Below are 13,046 nucleotides of genomic sequence, written 5' to 3'. Positions count from 1 at the left end.
GCGTGCCATATCCCCTTGTGTCACTGATATTGAGCACCACAAGATCGAACCCATCACAAAGCACATCTTCCCACTGCAAGAAAAATCAATCTAGTTGACCAAACCAAACTAAACCAAAGTTTCGGAGAAGAAATACGAGGCTATAATAATCGTGCATATAAGAGATCAAAGAAGACTCAAATAATATTCATAGATAGAACTGATCATAAACTCACACTTCATCGGATCCCAACAAACACATCGCAAAATGTCATTGCATCAAATAAATCTCCAAGAACATCGAGGAGAACATTGTATTGAGAATCAAAAAGAGAGAAGAATCCATCTAGCTACTGCCTACGGATCCGTAGGTCAGTGGTAAACTACTCACGCATCATCGGAGGAGCACTAATGAGGATGATGAACCCCTCCCTGATCGTGTTCCCCTTCGGCAAGGTGCCGAAAGGGCCTCTAGATTGGATCTCGTGGTTCTCGAACTTGCGGCGGCTGGAATTGTTTTTTGTCGACTCCCCTAGGGTTTCTGGAATATTTGGGTATTTATAGAGCTGAGAGGCGACGGAAAGGACCTCCGTGGGCCCCACTACCCACCTGGGCATGCCAGGGGCCTCTGGCGCGCCCTGGGGTCTTGTGGGCCCACCAGGCCTCCCCTCTGGCACTTCCTTGGCTGCCAGGTTGTCTTCTGGGCAGAAAAAAATCTCCAAAAAATTTCGTTGCGTTTGGACTCCGTTTGATAAGGATATTCTGGAAAGTAAAAAATAAGCAAGAAACAGCAACTGGCACTTGGCACTATGTCAATAGGTTAGTCCCAAAAAATGATATAAAGTTGCTATAAAATCAATAAAAAACATCCAAGAATGATAATATAATAGCATGCAATAATAAAAAAATATAGATACGTTGGAGATGTATCAGGGGCAGATGGAGAGGACGGTGTGAGTAGAGAGGAAGAGTGAGGCTGTGCACGCGGGCCGGCGAGGATAAGGTGGGATTAGCAGTACCACGGGTCATCGGCCCATGCTACTGCTAGCCCACCTAGCTCTAGCGCGGGGCCACAACCCACGCTGCTGCTAAGTTGAGCCTGTGAGCTGGGCCGGGCTGGCCGCAGTAGCAACACTCGTTGGGCGGGCATGTGCTACTGCTAACTGCCTTAGCAGTAGAGTAAGAGGGGACCACTTAGCAGCAGCGGTGTGCTGTGGCCCAGCGCTACTGCTACTGTCCTACCTGTAGCGCTGGTACAAGACACGTGCTACTACTAAGTATTTGTAGCGCCGCGCCACAACCCCGCGCTGCTGCTAAGGTTCTATCTATAAGCTTTCTAGTAGTGTAGTCTAGATGGCTGCGCGTCCACACAACTCTTTCGACTAGAGACCTTTTAGGATAGTCATCATACAATGCATAGTCCCAAAACAAGTCATGTACTTGCTGATATACATCATTGATAATGTCCAAGGACTATCTTTATTCATAAACACATAGGAAATATCAACATATATGGTTGCCTGTAGGGCATATACAGCAGCAGTACAGGAAGAGGAAGAGGATGAACTTCCACCTAGTTAGCATCGTTGAACTTTCCCCTATTCAGCCATGTTGGCTCTTAATAATTTGTACTGTCATTTGCTAGTAGGTAGGATAAACTGTCATTTGGTTCCTAGCTAGGACAAGGCAATGTTCAATGTGTGTGCGGTAAGATCACCACTAGTGAGAAGTGCTGATCACATCTTTAGCCGTTTGCAATCAAACAACGTGTTGTTTGTCTAACAACAGTGATGCAGGCAACCAAACAGCATGCTGACTAATTACTCTCCTCATGCATGGAGCCTAATTAATGCAGACAACCAAACTACATGCAGATGTTGATTTTTAGCCTGCATTGCGCAGCCAGATCCAACTGGGACAAGAATGCAAAATGCCCTAAAATAGATATGTGAACCAAATGCATCATTGGCGGCTCCCAAACACTGACAGGAAGGAGCCTGCCCTCGGAGGGCGAGCGTGTGATCGTCACGCTTGTTGTCGAAAGAGGTCTATCCCTTCCGATTCATCCTTTTCTCTGGAGTTGTCTTGATTTACTTCCTTGCCTACTGTCGGTTTGAAAACAGGCGGATCTCGGGTAGGGGGTCCCGAACTGTGCGTCTAAGGTCGATGGTTGCAGGAGACGGGGGACACAATGTTTACCTAGGTTTGGGCCCTCTCTATGGAGGTAATACCCTACTTCCTACTTGATTGATCTTGATGAATATGAGTAATACAAGAGTTGATCTACCACGAGATCGTAGTGGCTAAACCCTAGAAGTCTGGCCTATATGACTATGGTAATGAGTATATGCTATCCGGACTACGCCCTCCGGTTTATATAGACACCGAAGGGATCTAGGGTTACATGGAGTCGGTTACATAGGAAGGAATCTTCATAGTAGATCGCCAAGCTCTTGCCTTCCACGCCAAGGAGAGTCCAATCCGGACACGGGTACAGTCTTCGGCCTTCATGTCTTCACAGCCCACCAGTCCGGCCCATGGATAACAGGCCGGACGCCCGAGGACCCCTTAGTCCAGGACTCCCTCGGTAGCCCCTGAACCTAGCTTCAATGACGAGGAGTCCGGCGCGCAGATTGTCTTCGGCATTGCAAGGCGGGTTCCCTTCTTTTCGAACTCCAAGATAATCTTCAGATGTAATGATTGTATCCGGACTTTTATACACAACTGCAGAGGATACAATATTTTACGAGTTCAATCCGCTGACAACTTTTTGGTAATATGACATCACGCCTGCCCGGCCATTATTTTCGGACCGTTTTAGCTGGCACGTCGTCCCACGTCTCAAGACGTGGCTTTATTGGCATGTCTTATCCAGGCGGAGATTGTGTCTCCCATTTTTTAAGGGACTCCTATCAACCCGGACGTGGGTAATCCAACCGTCACTTGAATATAACTCCTTGAAACAAGCAAGTTTTTGAGGCCTAGGAGGAGACGTTTGATATTCGCAGCCTTTATATAGGGGTACTGACCCGTCTTTTTCTTTCATGCTTGCTTCTTCCTCAACCCCTGCTACCCCGAGTTCCAGCACCCGGGTTTCGGTTGCCATAAGCCCCAATCATGTCCGGATCCAGCTGTCAAGGACGGTGGGTAGCTTCTTCTGTCATGGAGGGAGATATTGCAAAGCTTCGGGCGGCGAAGTACCTGACCGCAGAAATCCATCATCAGCTTCCTGCCGAGGGGCAGGTTATTCCCACCCCCAGATCCGGCGAGAGGGTCGTGTATGTGTCCCACTTCCTCTGCGGGTTAGGGTTTGCCCTTAACCCCTTCGTCTGAGGGCTCATGTTCTATTACGGGCTAGATTTTCACGATCTGGCCCCGGACTCTATTCTTCTTATCTCGGCGTTTATCGTCACAGGCGAAGCCTTCCTCCGAACTCCTCCGCACTTCGGCTTGTGGCTCAAGACCTTCGATGTGAAGCCGCAAGTGATAGAGGGGGAGCAAGCTGAGTGAGGTGGTGCTACAGTGAGCAACCTTGCTAGCGCTGTTTGGCTGAAAGGATCCTTCGCCAAATCTTCCGATTTATGGTAGCAGGGGTGGTTCTATATCACCGAGCCTCATGGCTCCAAGTGGGCAGCTGCGCCTGAATTTCGATCCAGCCCCCCAATTCAGCTTGCATCGTGGATTAATAAGGGGTTGGACTGGGGATCATCGAACGAGGTGCAAACTCTACAAAGTCACATCCGAAGCCTCATTGAGAGGGACATCAATATCGTCAATGTCGTTCAAGTAATGCTAGTTCGTCGGACCCTGCCGTGCCAGCGACGGCCTCTCCGCTTGTGGGAGTTCAATCCAGAAGGGCCGCGGACTCTTCAGCACTTCTTCGGCACTACGCACGAAGGAATGTGGAGATTATTCTTCAGGAAACGAAGGCAATGGCCGGACACCACCGAAGATGTCGGCCTAGACTGTAACCATCCGGATACCCCGGTAAGTACCCGTTTGCCGGATACCTCATAATCAGATACCCAGTGGCAAGATACTGACAGAATCATCCTTTTTCAGGGCTGGATAAAGAAGGTGGAACGGATTAGGTGTCCGGCTCCCCTTCCCGAAGACTCAGCTACTCCTGTGTTAACAAGGATGCTGGCCTCGGCACCATACCAGGTGCCGGTAAGGGAGGGTAAAGAGGAGAGTGAGAAGACCCAAGATGACCTTGGTTCCAGGGGTAAGTCGGACACTGAGTCCGGAGAAATTGACCTTTCCTCGCCTAAAGACAGAGGCGGAAGAGGACCCAATATCCCTTCTCCAAGCAGGAGGAAAAGGGCCGCCTTCGAAGATTGGGAGGGGCGGTCTTCCAAGAAGGGCAAGATGCCACCGTCGAGCGGCTTGGGTTTGGAAAGCGACGCCGTCGAACAGCTCCAACAAGGGGACAAGCCCTCGGCCAAACCGTAAGTGAATCCCGAGTACTTTGATAATGTCCCGCTCCGTTGCTGTTACCGAAGATATACGTAACGTGTTCATGCATTTTTACAGGTCGGCACAGAGTTTTTCTGGGCGATCCTCTTCTTCGGGAAGTCTCCTCCCAGAGATGATGGAGAGCGAGACGCCTCCTCCAACCTCCTCGCCCAATAAGGCGGATGACTCTGAAGTGTCATCGTGGAGGGTCCCTCTTAATCAACAAGTTACGCAGGGGACAAAAGAGGCAGTACCCGAAGGTGGATCTCCGACCATCCAGGATTCTAGGGCTGATGATAACAAAGGCCCCGAACTGTCTGGCTCGCAGCCGACAGTGATTCTGGAGACGGGTGAACAGATTCCTTCAAAGGATGCTTGTGCTCCTAGAGTGGCTTCCGGAGACCTGGAGACTCTGGATATATTGCAGGACATGTTGCGGAAAGCATCTGTCTCGGAGGAACAGCGTACCTTGATGGGTATAGTAATTGAGAAGATTTTGTCCGCGAAGAGCGGATTAAATGAAGCCTCCACGATCTTACTGAAAGGCTTCGAGGTTTGTGACATAATGTTTTCAGCTATGTTTCATTTGCAAAGATGCGCCTGTGTATAGGTAGTAGCCCCTGAGACTCGGGTTGTCTTCCACTAGGAAGCGAACGGAAGATCGAAAAGGATCGTTTGAGGACTAACCTGATGAACTTGAACACAGGCTACTTCCCCCTTGGCCACTTCCCGGACTATGGAAATTGCCGAGCTGCAGCGGAAGCTTGATGTGGCAGGGGATGATCTTGCATTAATCAATATGCGTCTTGACGAGTCGCAAGGTATGTATTCGGGGCAATCCCCATACATTTTTGTGGTATAAGCATGATGCTAAAATCTGTATGCTGGAATATGCGTGGCTGCAGATGGTGTTGCCGCCGTTGAAGTTCTTCGAGCGGAGCTGGCCTGGGCCAAGGAGCAGGCCCGACGTAGCAATGCAGTTGCCGAAAAGGCATCGGCTGAGCTAAAAGCTGAACAAGCTACACGGCGCCAAGACGAGGAGAAGATATCCACGGTGGCGCTCAAACTGGAAAATGCCACTGGCCGCTGCGAATTTCTGGAGAAGGAGAATAAAGCCGTAACGGCTGATCTGGACAAGGCCTTTCAAGAGGCGAGGGAAGCGCGATCGGAATCCAGAGCAGTCTGTGAGGAGGTTCAGCAAGCTAGGGAGATTGCGGCTGGAAAGCCCTTTCTGCTGCAAACTAAGTTCGGTGACCCGAACTATGCTCAGCTGAACCAAGGTTGGAGTTCTCCGAACGAGTTCTTGGACTTGCCAAAGAGTTCTTCCGATGCGGCGCAGTATTACCAAGCGCGAGATGGGTATGCAACGGAGAAGCTTTTTTGGTCGCAGTTTGGCGATCAAAGCGCCCTCTGTTGCTCAATGAACAGATGTCCCAATGGGCCGAACTTCATAGGATATCCGGCGCTGCCATGAAGGATGTCATAATCCGGTTGTGCCCAACCGAGCCTGTTCCGAATAGTTATTTCGGTTTGGTGCAGAGGCTTGTTGACGCGGTGCCGCGTATCGACGTTGTGAAGCGGTCAACGTGCATTGAAGGTGCACGGATGGCTTTTGCCCGAGTCAAGACATTCTGGGGAAAGATGAAGGCCATCGATGTCGCGGCTAAGGGTCCACCCAAGGGCAAGGACCGTCCTGAACCGGAGCGTTATTTTGAAGACGTCCTAGAGGCCGCCTGCTTAATAGAGGGTCAATGCTCGCAAGACATAATGTTCGAGTAAGGTGTATGATAATTGTAAAAGACAATTTTATAGTTAATCTATTTTTATGTCTTGCTTGAAAGCTTGAATTCCTCCTGTGCGGCCGTTTTAATATAATCTGAAAGTTTTTCAGTCGTCGGCTTCAGCCCCCTCGTAGGAAGTACGGGGGTGTTCGGAAAAGCATTTAATCACTCTTTATCCAACGTCTTGGTCCATAAAGGAGGTGATAATGCGGCGAACCAGGCAATCAGACTATAGGGCGTTAACACTTTCACTTAGCCATAGGAGTTTTATGGTGGGACTACGACATAGCCCCTGGTATGTATGCGGCGTATGGTGCCTTACATATTTGATCTGAAAAAGATCCTTCATGTGACACAGAGAATCGTTAAAGATTCCAATAAGTCGTCAAGTGTTTGACCAGCTCTCGCCGCATCATGACAGTCAGTTTTCATCTTTCTCTACTGAGGTACTTGACCAGATGAACCGGAAGCACAATCGCAGTAGTTCTCCCTTTACTACCCTAGCCGATAGAGCGGAACGTAGGGTAGCAAGCACAGGAGCCGGGCAACCCAACTATTGACCTAAGACAATGATTCGGAGCTGATGCATATAAGGCCAAACTTGCGACGCTGAAGTACGTTGTAGAGTTGTTCGGGCTTTTGCTGGCAACTCATTTGTTCCCATACCGAGCCCCTGGCAGGTTATGCCAAGGTATGTTTGTGAAACAACCGCGGGGGCCGTATTTAGAGGCGAAACAACACGGATCATTAATTCGAATACTGTTTACTGGGAGCTGAGCGATATGCCAATGATTATTTATTATATATATATATATATATAAGTGATCCTCCTGGCTATTTGACATGCACGGGGTCGGGAGCGGAGGAACAGGCATAGTACAGGCTCAAAATAGAGAGTGCGGTCTACAAAAAGTTATTTTGGACCTCCTGTCACATGTCTGCGCTGCCAGTCCTCGGCGGGGGGAATCCTTGATGGAAATAGCCCCTCGGGTGAGCGTACGGATCCGAACTCCGATAGAGCCAGTTTAGATGTTTGTCCTGTTCGTCACCTGTTTTTAAGGGATAGTGAAGGAAGAATTAGAAAGAAAATGGATAAAAAAATGTTACGGGGATGCTTGCAGGCTTGTCCGCAGTGTGCCTCCGCCAATGCCCATGGTATCTTGAGTGCGTAGTGATGTATGCGCGGCACAAATTTTGTAGGTGTACGAGGTGGGCGACGGAAGCTGGACTGCTATTTTCGCTCTGGGAGTAGTTGATCCTCGGGTGGAAATTGCTTCAGGCCCCCAGTATTTCGTTGGTGAACCTCTCCGTCGCCCCTGTCGCCTGGCGGCCTCTTTCCCTTGTGTTCGACATTGAGCTTGCCGGCCTGTTTAAAGACCCAGCAGTTTCTATTAGTATGATTAGCTGGTTTGTCGGGGTGGCCGTGAATCTGGCAGGGTCGGTCCAATATCCTATCCAGGTTGGATGGTTCGTCTCGTTTCGCCTTGGATGGCTTCTTCCATTGACCGGGCTTGGGATTGCTGAATCCGGCGTTGACCGCTGTGTCGCGTGATCTTTCATTATCATTGTGACTGTTGTATTTGCTTCGTCGTGGCTTGCCGTTGCCGTCTCGGATTTCGGAAGTGCCAGGGTCACTGGCGTTGTTGCTTCTACGAGCGAGCCAGCTGTCTTCTCCCGCGCAAAAACGGGTCATTAGAGCAGTGAGGGCTGTCATGGATTTAGGTCCTTCTTGACCGAGGTGGCGTGCAAGCCATTCGTCCCGGACACTGTGTCTCAAAGCCGCAAGGGCTTCCGCGTCCGGACAGTCGATGATTTGGTTCTTTTTGAATAAGAACCGAGTCCAGAGCTTCCTGGCTGACTCTCCGGGCTGCTGGACAATGTGACTTAGGCCATCGGCATACGGTGGCCGGACATATGTTCCTCGGAAGTTGTCGAGGAAGGCCTCCTCCAAGTCCTCCCAGCCGCCTATGGAATTTTCAGGCAGGCTGTTTAACCAGTGCCGAGCTAGCCCTTTTAGCTTTAGTGGGAGGTATTTAATGGCGTGGAGGTCGTACCCACGGGCCATATGGATGTGGAGGATAAAATCTTCAATCCATACCGTGGGATCGGTTGTTTCGTCGTATGATTCGATGTTGACGGGTTTGAATCCTTCAGGGAATTCATGATCCATTACTTCATCGGTGAAGCAAAGTGGGTGTGCGGCGCCTCTATGTTGGGCCACACTGCGACGTAACTCCGAAGGAGTCCATTTGCGGTTTTTGGCTCGGGCGTGGCTAGGTTTGTCACGTCCGAATAGGTAGTTGTCGTCGCGTGTCGAGGCATGCCTTCGCGATCCGTAGATCGGTCTTGTGTGTCCTGCTCTACTGTCCAAGTCCCGCTGCAGGTCGTCTGGACAATCGTGAGCTGCGTTATTCTTGCCTTTACGGCGAGGTGGGGCGGTCTGGTGTTCGGCTTGAGTTACTTCTTTATCCGGACAGAGTTGTCGGCGACCAGCCGCATTGCGTGATGATGGTACGGGCTCCAACGCCTCGTCATCGAACTGATCTAGCAATCTATGCTTCGGGTAGCTTTTGGCTAGGCCACTAAGGCCATATTCTTCGGCGCCCAGGACTTGGGTCCATCTATTGTTGAGTAGGTCTTGGTTAGCTTGAAGCTGCTGCTGCTTCTTTTTCAGGCTTCTCACAGTGGCTATGAGCCTGCGCTTGAAGCGCTCCTGCTCGAGGGGCTCTTTGGGTACGATGAAGTCTTCGTCGTCGAGGCTTACCTCATCTTCGGAGAGCGGAAGGCAGTTGTCGTTCTCCGAACTGTCGCTGGGCAGGGCCTGTTCATCGGGGCTGGCTTGCCCGTTTTCATGTTCCTCCTGTTCGGATCTTGCTCCAACGGGGTCTTCATTGTTTTCGGCGTCGTCCGGGGTACTATTTTCTCCGGTGCCATCGTTGCTGCGATGTGACTTGAAGCGGCGTTTGGGGCGCCGGTACTTAGACTGTGTCTCGGGAGGTTTATTCTCAACTGGATCTCCTTTGTCATCGTCGCGCGCTTTTTTAGGTGTGTCAACTATGTACACGTCGTACGAAGGGGTGGCCGTCCCACGTCTGGTGACTGGCGGGTCTTGGCCTTGCTCCTTTTCGGCATCATCGTCTATACAGTCAATGTCTTCGGAGTCATAATCAGGCATGTCGGTTAAGTCCTCGATAGTGGCTATGAAGTGGGTGGCAGGTGGGAAACGAATATTCCCCATTATCAGACTCTAGCTCGAACCGGACATAGTTCGGCTGTGAGTCCCCTGCCAGGGACAGGCTTTTCAATGAATTTAGCAAATCGCCGAAGGGCGAGTGTTGGAAGATATCTGCGGCGCTGAACTCGAAGATCGATGACCGATCCAGCTCTGAGCCCGCAGGCGTGCGCGGTCGGAACTTATGGCCGGAGACGGGTCCGGAATTCCGTTGACACTGACATTGCGAGGTGCCGAGTCTGTGTGCGGCTCCAACGCCGCGGATTCTGCGGTTTTGGATGGCGCGAACTGCTCCGGATCCAAGGTCGTGGCAGTTACAGGAACCATCTCCTGAATACGGTCCGATGATAAATTTAAGTCATGTTCATCGGTACGAGGGGGAACGGTCGTCGTGGTCTCAAATCCGTTGAAGATCAAGTCTCCACGGATATCCGTGACGTAGTTCAAGCTTCCAAATCTGAACTGGTGGCCAGGGCGTAGCTATCGATCTGCTCCAGATGGCCAAGCGAGTTGGCCCGCAGCATGAAGCCGCCGAATACGAAAATCTGTTCGGGGAGGAAGGTTTCTCCTTGGACGGCGTCACTATCGACGATTGAAGGGGCCATCGAACCTTTCGTCGACGGCACGGTGGAACTCTCAATGAAAGCACCAATGTCGGTGTCAAAACCGGCGGATCTCGGGTAGGGGGTCCCGAACTGTGCGTCTAACGTCGATGGTTGCAGGAGACGGGGGACACAATGTTTACCAAGGTTCGGGCCCTCTCTATGGAGGTAATACCCTACTTCCTACTTGATTGATCTTGATGAATATGAGTAATACAAGAGTTGATCTACCACGAGATCGTAATGGCTAAACCCTAGAAGACTGGCCTGTATGACTATGGTAATGAGTATATGCTATCCAGACTACACCGTCCGGTTTATATAGACACCGGAGGGATCTAGGGTTACATGGAGTCGGTTACATAGGAAGGAATCTTCATAGTAGATCGCCAAGCTTGCCTTCCACGCTAAGGAGAGTCCAATCCGGACACGGGTACAGTCTTCGGCCTTCATGTCTTCACAGCCCACCAGTCCGGCCCATGGATAACAGGCCGGACGCCCGAGGACCCATTAGTCCAGGACTCCCTCACCTACCTCTACCATTTCACGCCCAACAGGGTGGCACACCTCTCGTGCTTCGTCACATTGTGCAAGGGGTTTCTTGGCTCCTGCCCAACTGGATGCTCTTCAAATCTACGCTAAGCCGCAGATGGTGGGGAAGAAGGTGATGCAGATATGTGGTGGACTCGAGATCCAGGTGAAGAAGAGCTCCGGCTACTTCAACATGAAATGACCCAACACCGGGAAGAACTGACAATCAACCTAGTTTCTATCTACACACGGCCTCTGTGCTAGCCTGCTCTAACTCTGACGGCGCGGTTCCAGCCAGCTGTCCAGTTTCCGTGTTCATCGATCACGTCATGTGGAGCTCAGAACGCGCAGTAGTAGTAGACGAAGCGGCTCCACGCCTTCTTCTTCTTCCTGGCGCCGGCGGCCTCCTTCTCCTCCAGGGGCACGGGGGAGTCCATCTCCCTCAACATCTCCCACATGATGTGCACACGCGGTACTCGCACGTCCTCACCTCCTTCCTCAGATTCCTCAACCCTGCGGTGCAACCAAACCTATCGATCCGTACCTTTGGCCTGATCATGTTAAGCTCATCACCGTATCTTCTGATGAAATTCTGAATTTTCCAGAGTCCTCAAGCAGTTCAGAATTTCATCAGAAGATACGGTGATGAGCTTAACATGATCATGCCAAAGGTGGTGCGTGCGATCGCATCTAATTCTGGTCCGGCAGTGCCGCGGCGACCTAAGGCCCCTCTGATGGGCTATGCGAGGATACATGGTGATGCTGCAGTCAGTCCAGGGAGGGGAGGTTCTGCCGCAGCGGTATGTCGTGATTCAGGCGGCAATTATCTGGGGAGCTCTGCTCTAGTGGTTGAAGGCGTTGATGATCCAGCATCATTGGAAGCAATGGCCTGCAGGGAGGCAATGTGTTTGGCAGAGGATCTTCTCCTTAACAATTTTGTAATTGCCTCGCAAGCAAGTCGTCTCGGATATTACAACTGGCAGCAGGGGGCAATGTGGTGCAATTGTGACCGAGATCAATCTCCGAGCTACCCATTTTCAATGTATTTTTTTCCTTTGAGTGTCGTGCTGTGAATTATGATGCACATAGTTTAGCCAGATTCTCTCTTAGAAGGGGTCCGGGGCGTCACTTGTGGCTTGGCCAACCCCATGACCTAGCTTGTCTCCCATTATCTGTGGACTTTGAGTAATAAAACTGGCTTAATCCAAAAAAAAAACAACCGGGTGGCACACCTCTCGTGCTTCATCACATTGTGCAAGGGGTTTCTTGGCTCCCGCCCAACTGGGTGCTCTTCAAGTACATCTAAGCCAAGCCGCAGACGGTGGGGAAGAAGGTGATGCAGATCTGTGGTGGACTCGAGATCCAGGCGAAGAAGAGCTCCGGCTACTTCGACATGAAGTGACCCAACACGGCGAAGAACTGGCAGTCGACCTAGTTTCTATCTACACACGGCCTCTCTGCGCCTGCTCTAATTCTGACGATGCGGATCCAGCTGTCCAATCTCCACTTTCAGCTATCACGTCCTCGAGCTCAGAACGCGCAGCAGTAGTAGACGAAGCGGCTCCACGCCGCCTTCTTCTTCCTGGCGCCGGCGGCCGCCGCGACGGCCGCGGCCCCGGCGGCCTGCTTCTCCTCCAGGGGCACCGGGGAGTCCATCTCCCTCAACATCTCCCACATGATGTGGACGTCGCGGTACTCGCACGTCCTCACCTCCTTCCTCAGGTTCCTAAGCCCTGCAGCGCAACCAAACCGATCGATCCGTCAGAAACAAATCCAAACCAAGAGAAACAAGATGCAGCTGTCGGCAAGAAACAAGAGGATCGATGAGCTAAGAAGAAGAAGTTCAAGCGTACCAGCTGTCGGCCGGAGGCCGAGGCGGGACGCGATGGCGAGCCATATCTTCTTGGCCGGCACCGGGGATCGGTCCATGCACATCTTCGGTTCTTGGCCGATCGATCTCTTTCCACTCTCCTCGGAAATCTCTGAAAATATCACTCCCTTTCTCTCCTTGTCCTGTGATCTTTGGGGTGGATGGAAGAAACTGATAAAGCAGCAGTTGTTTCTTGGTTGCCTGCCGGCTGAGTCGTCGTTGCCCGTTTGCGCGGCGGAGGCGGGGTTTTATAGCCGGGGAGTGGGACAAGCGGGGGATGCGCGTGCGATCGGGGGGCCTTTTGGGCGCGGCGTCGCCGTCGGATTTCGACGGCCCCGACCGGGACGTGGCCGCTGTCCGCGGCCGCGGTGTGCCACAGGTGTCGCGGGCCCCGTGGCGCGGCTTCGTGGCGGGTTCCCTCGGGATCCCGGCGCCGCACGGGAAGCTGCCGCGTAGACGGATCCGACGGCCCGGGCGTGAGCTGGTAGAGACCCGAAGTCAAAGCTCGATTTCGGTTTCGCCTGTCTCCATGCGGGCCGGTGTGCGTACCGTATCGTGCGAGGATCCGTCACGTGTTGGCTAGCTTTTTGTTTAGT

The 13,046-nt window shown here is 51.8% G+C and overlaps 1 protein-coding gene across 1 annotated transcript; it reads right to left on the bottom strand.

Annotated features, from left to right (window-relative positions):
* Window positions 1–11,766: 11,766 nt before the first annotated feature.
* LOC123125589 (uncharacterized) lies at window positions 11,767–12,683 on the bottom strand. Its single transcript, XM_044546065.1, has 2 exons — window positions 12,434–12,683; window positions 11,767–12,313 (listed from the first exon to the last, which is right to left on the bottom strand). The coding sequence occupies exons 1-2, from the start codon at window positions 12,513–12,515 to the stop codon at window positions 12,111–12,113; spliced, it is 285 nt and encodes a 94-aa protein (XP_044402000.1). The 5' UTR covers window positions 12,516–12,683; the 3' UTR covers window positions 11,767–12,110.
* Window positions 12,684–13,046: the final 363 nt, after the last annotated feature.

Source organism: Triticum aestivum, chromosome 5D (assembly GCF_018294505.1).
Source record: "Triticum aestivum cultivar Chinese Spring chromosome 5D, IWGSC CS RefSeq v2.1, whole genome shotgun sequence".
NCBI classification, from domain to species: domain Eukaryota; kingdom Viridiplantae; phylum Streptophyta; class Magnoliopsida; order Poales; family Poaceae; genus Triticum; species Triticum aestivum.
The sequence above is the reverse complement of the archived record's forward strand: the minus strand, read 5'-3'. Positions and strand labels throughout refer to the sequence as shown.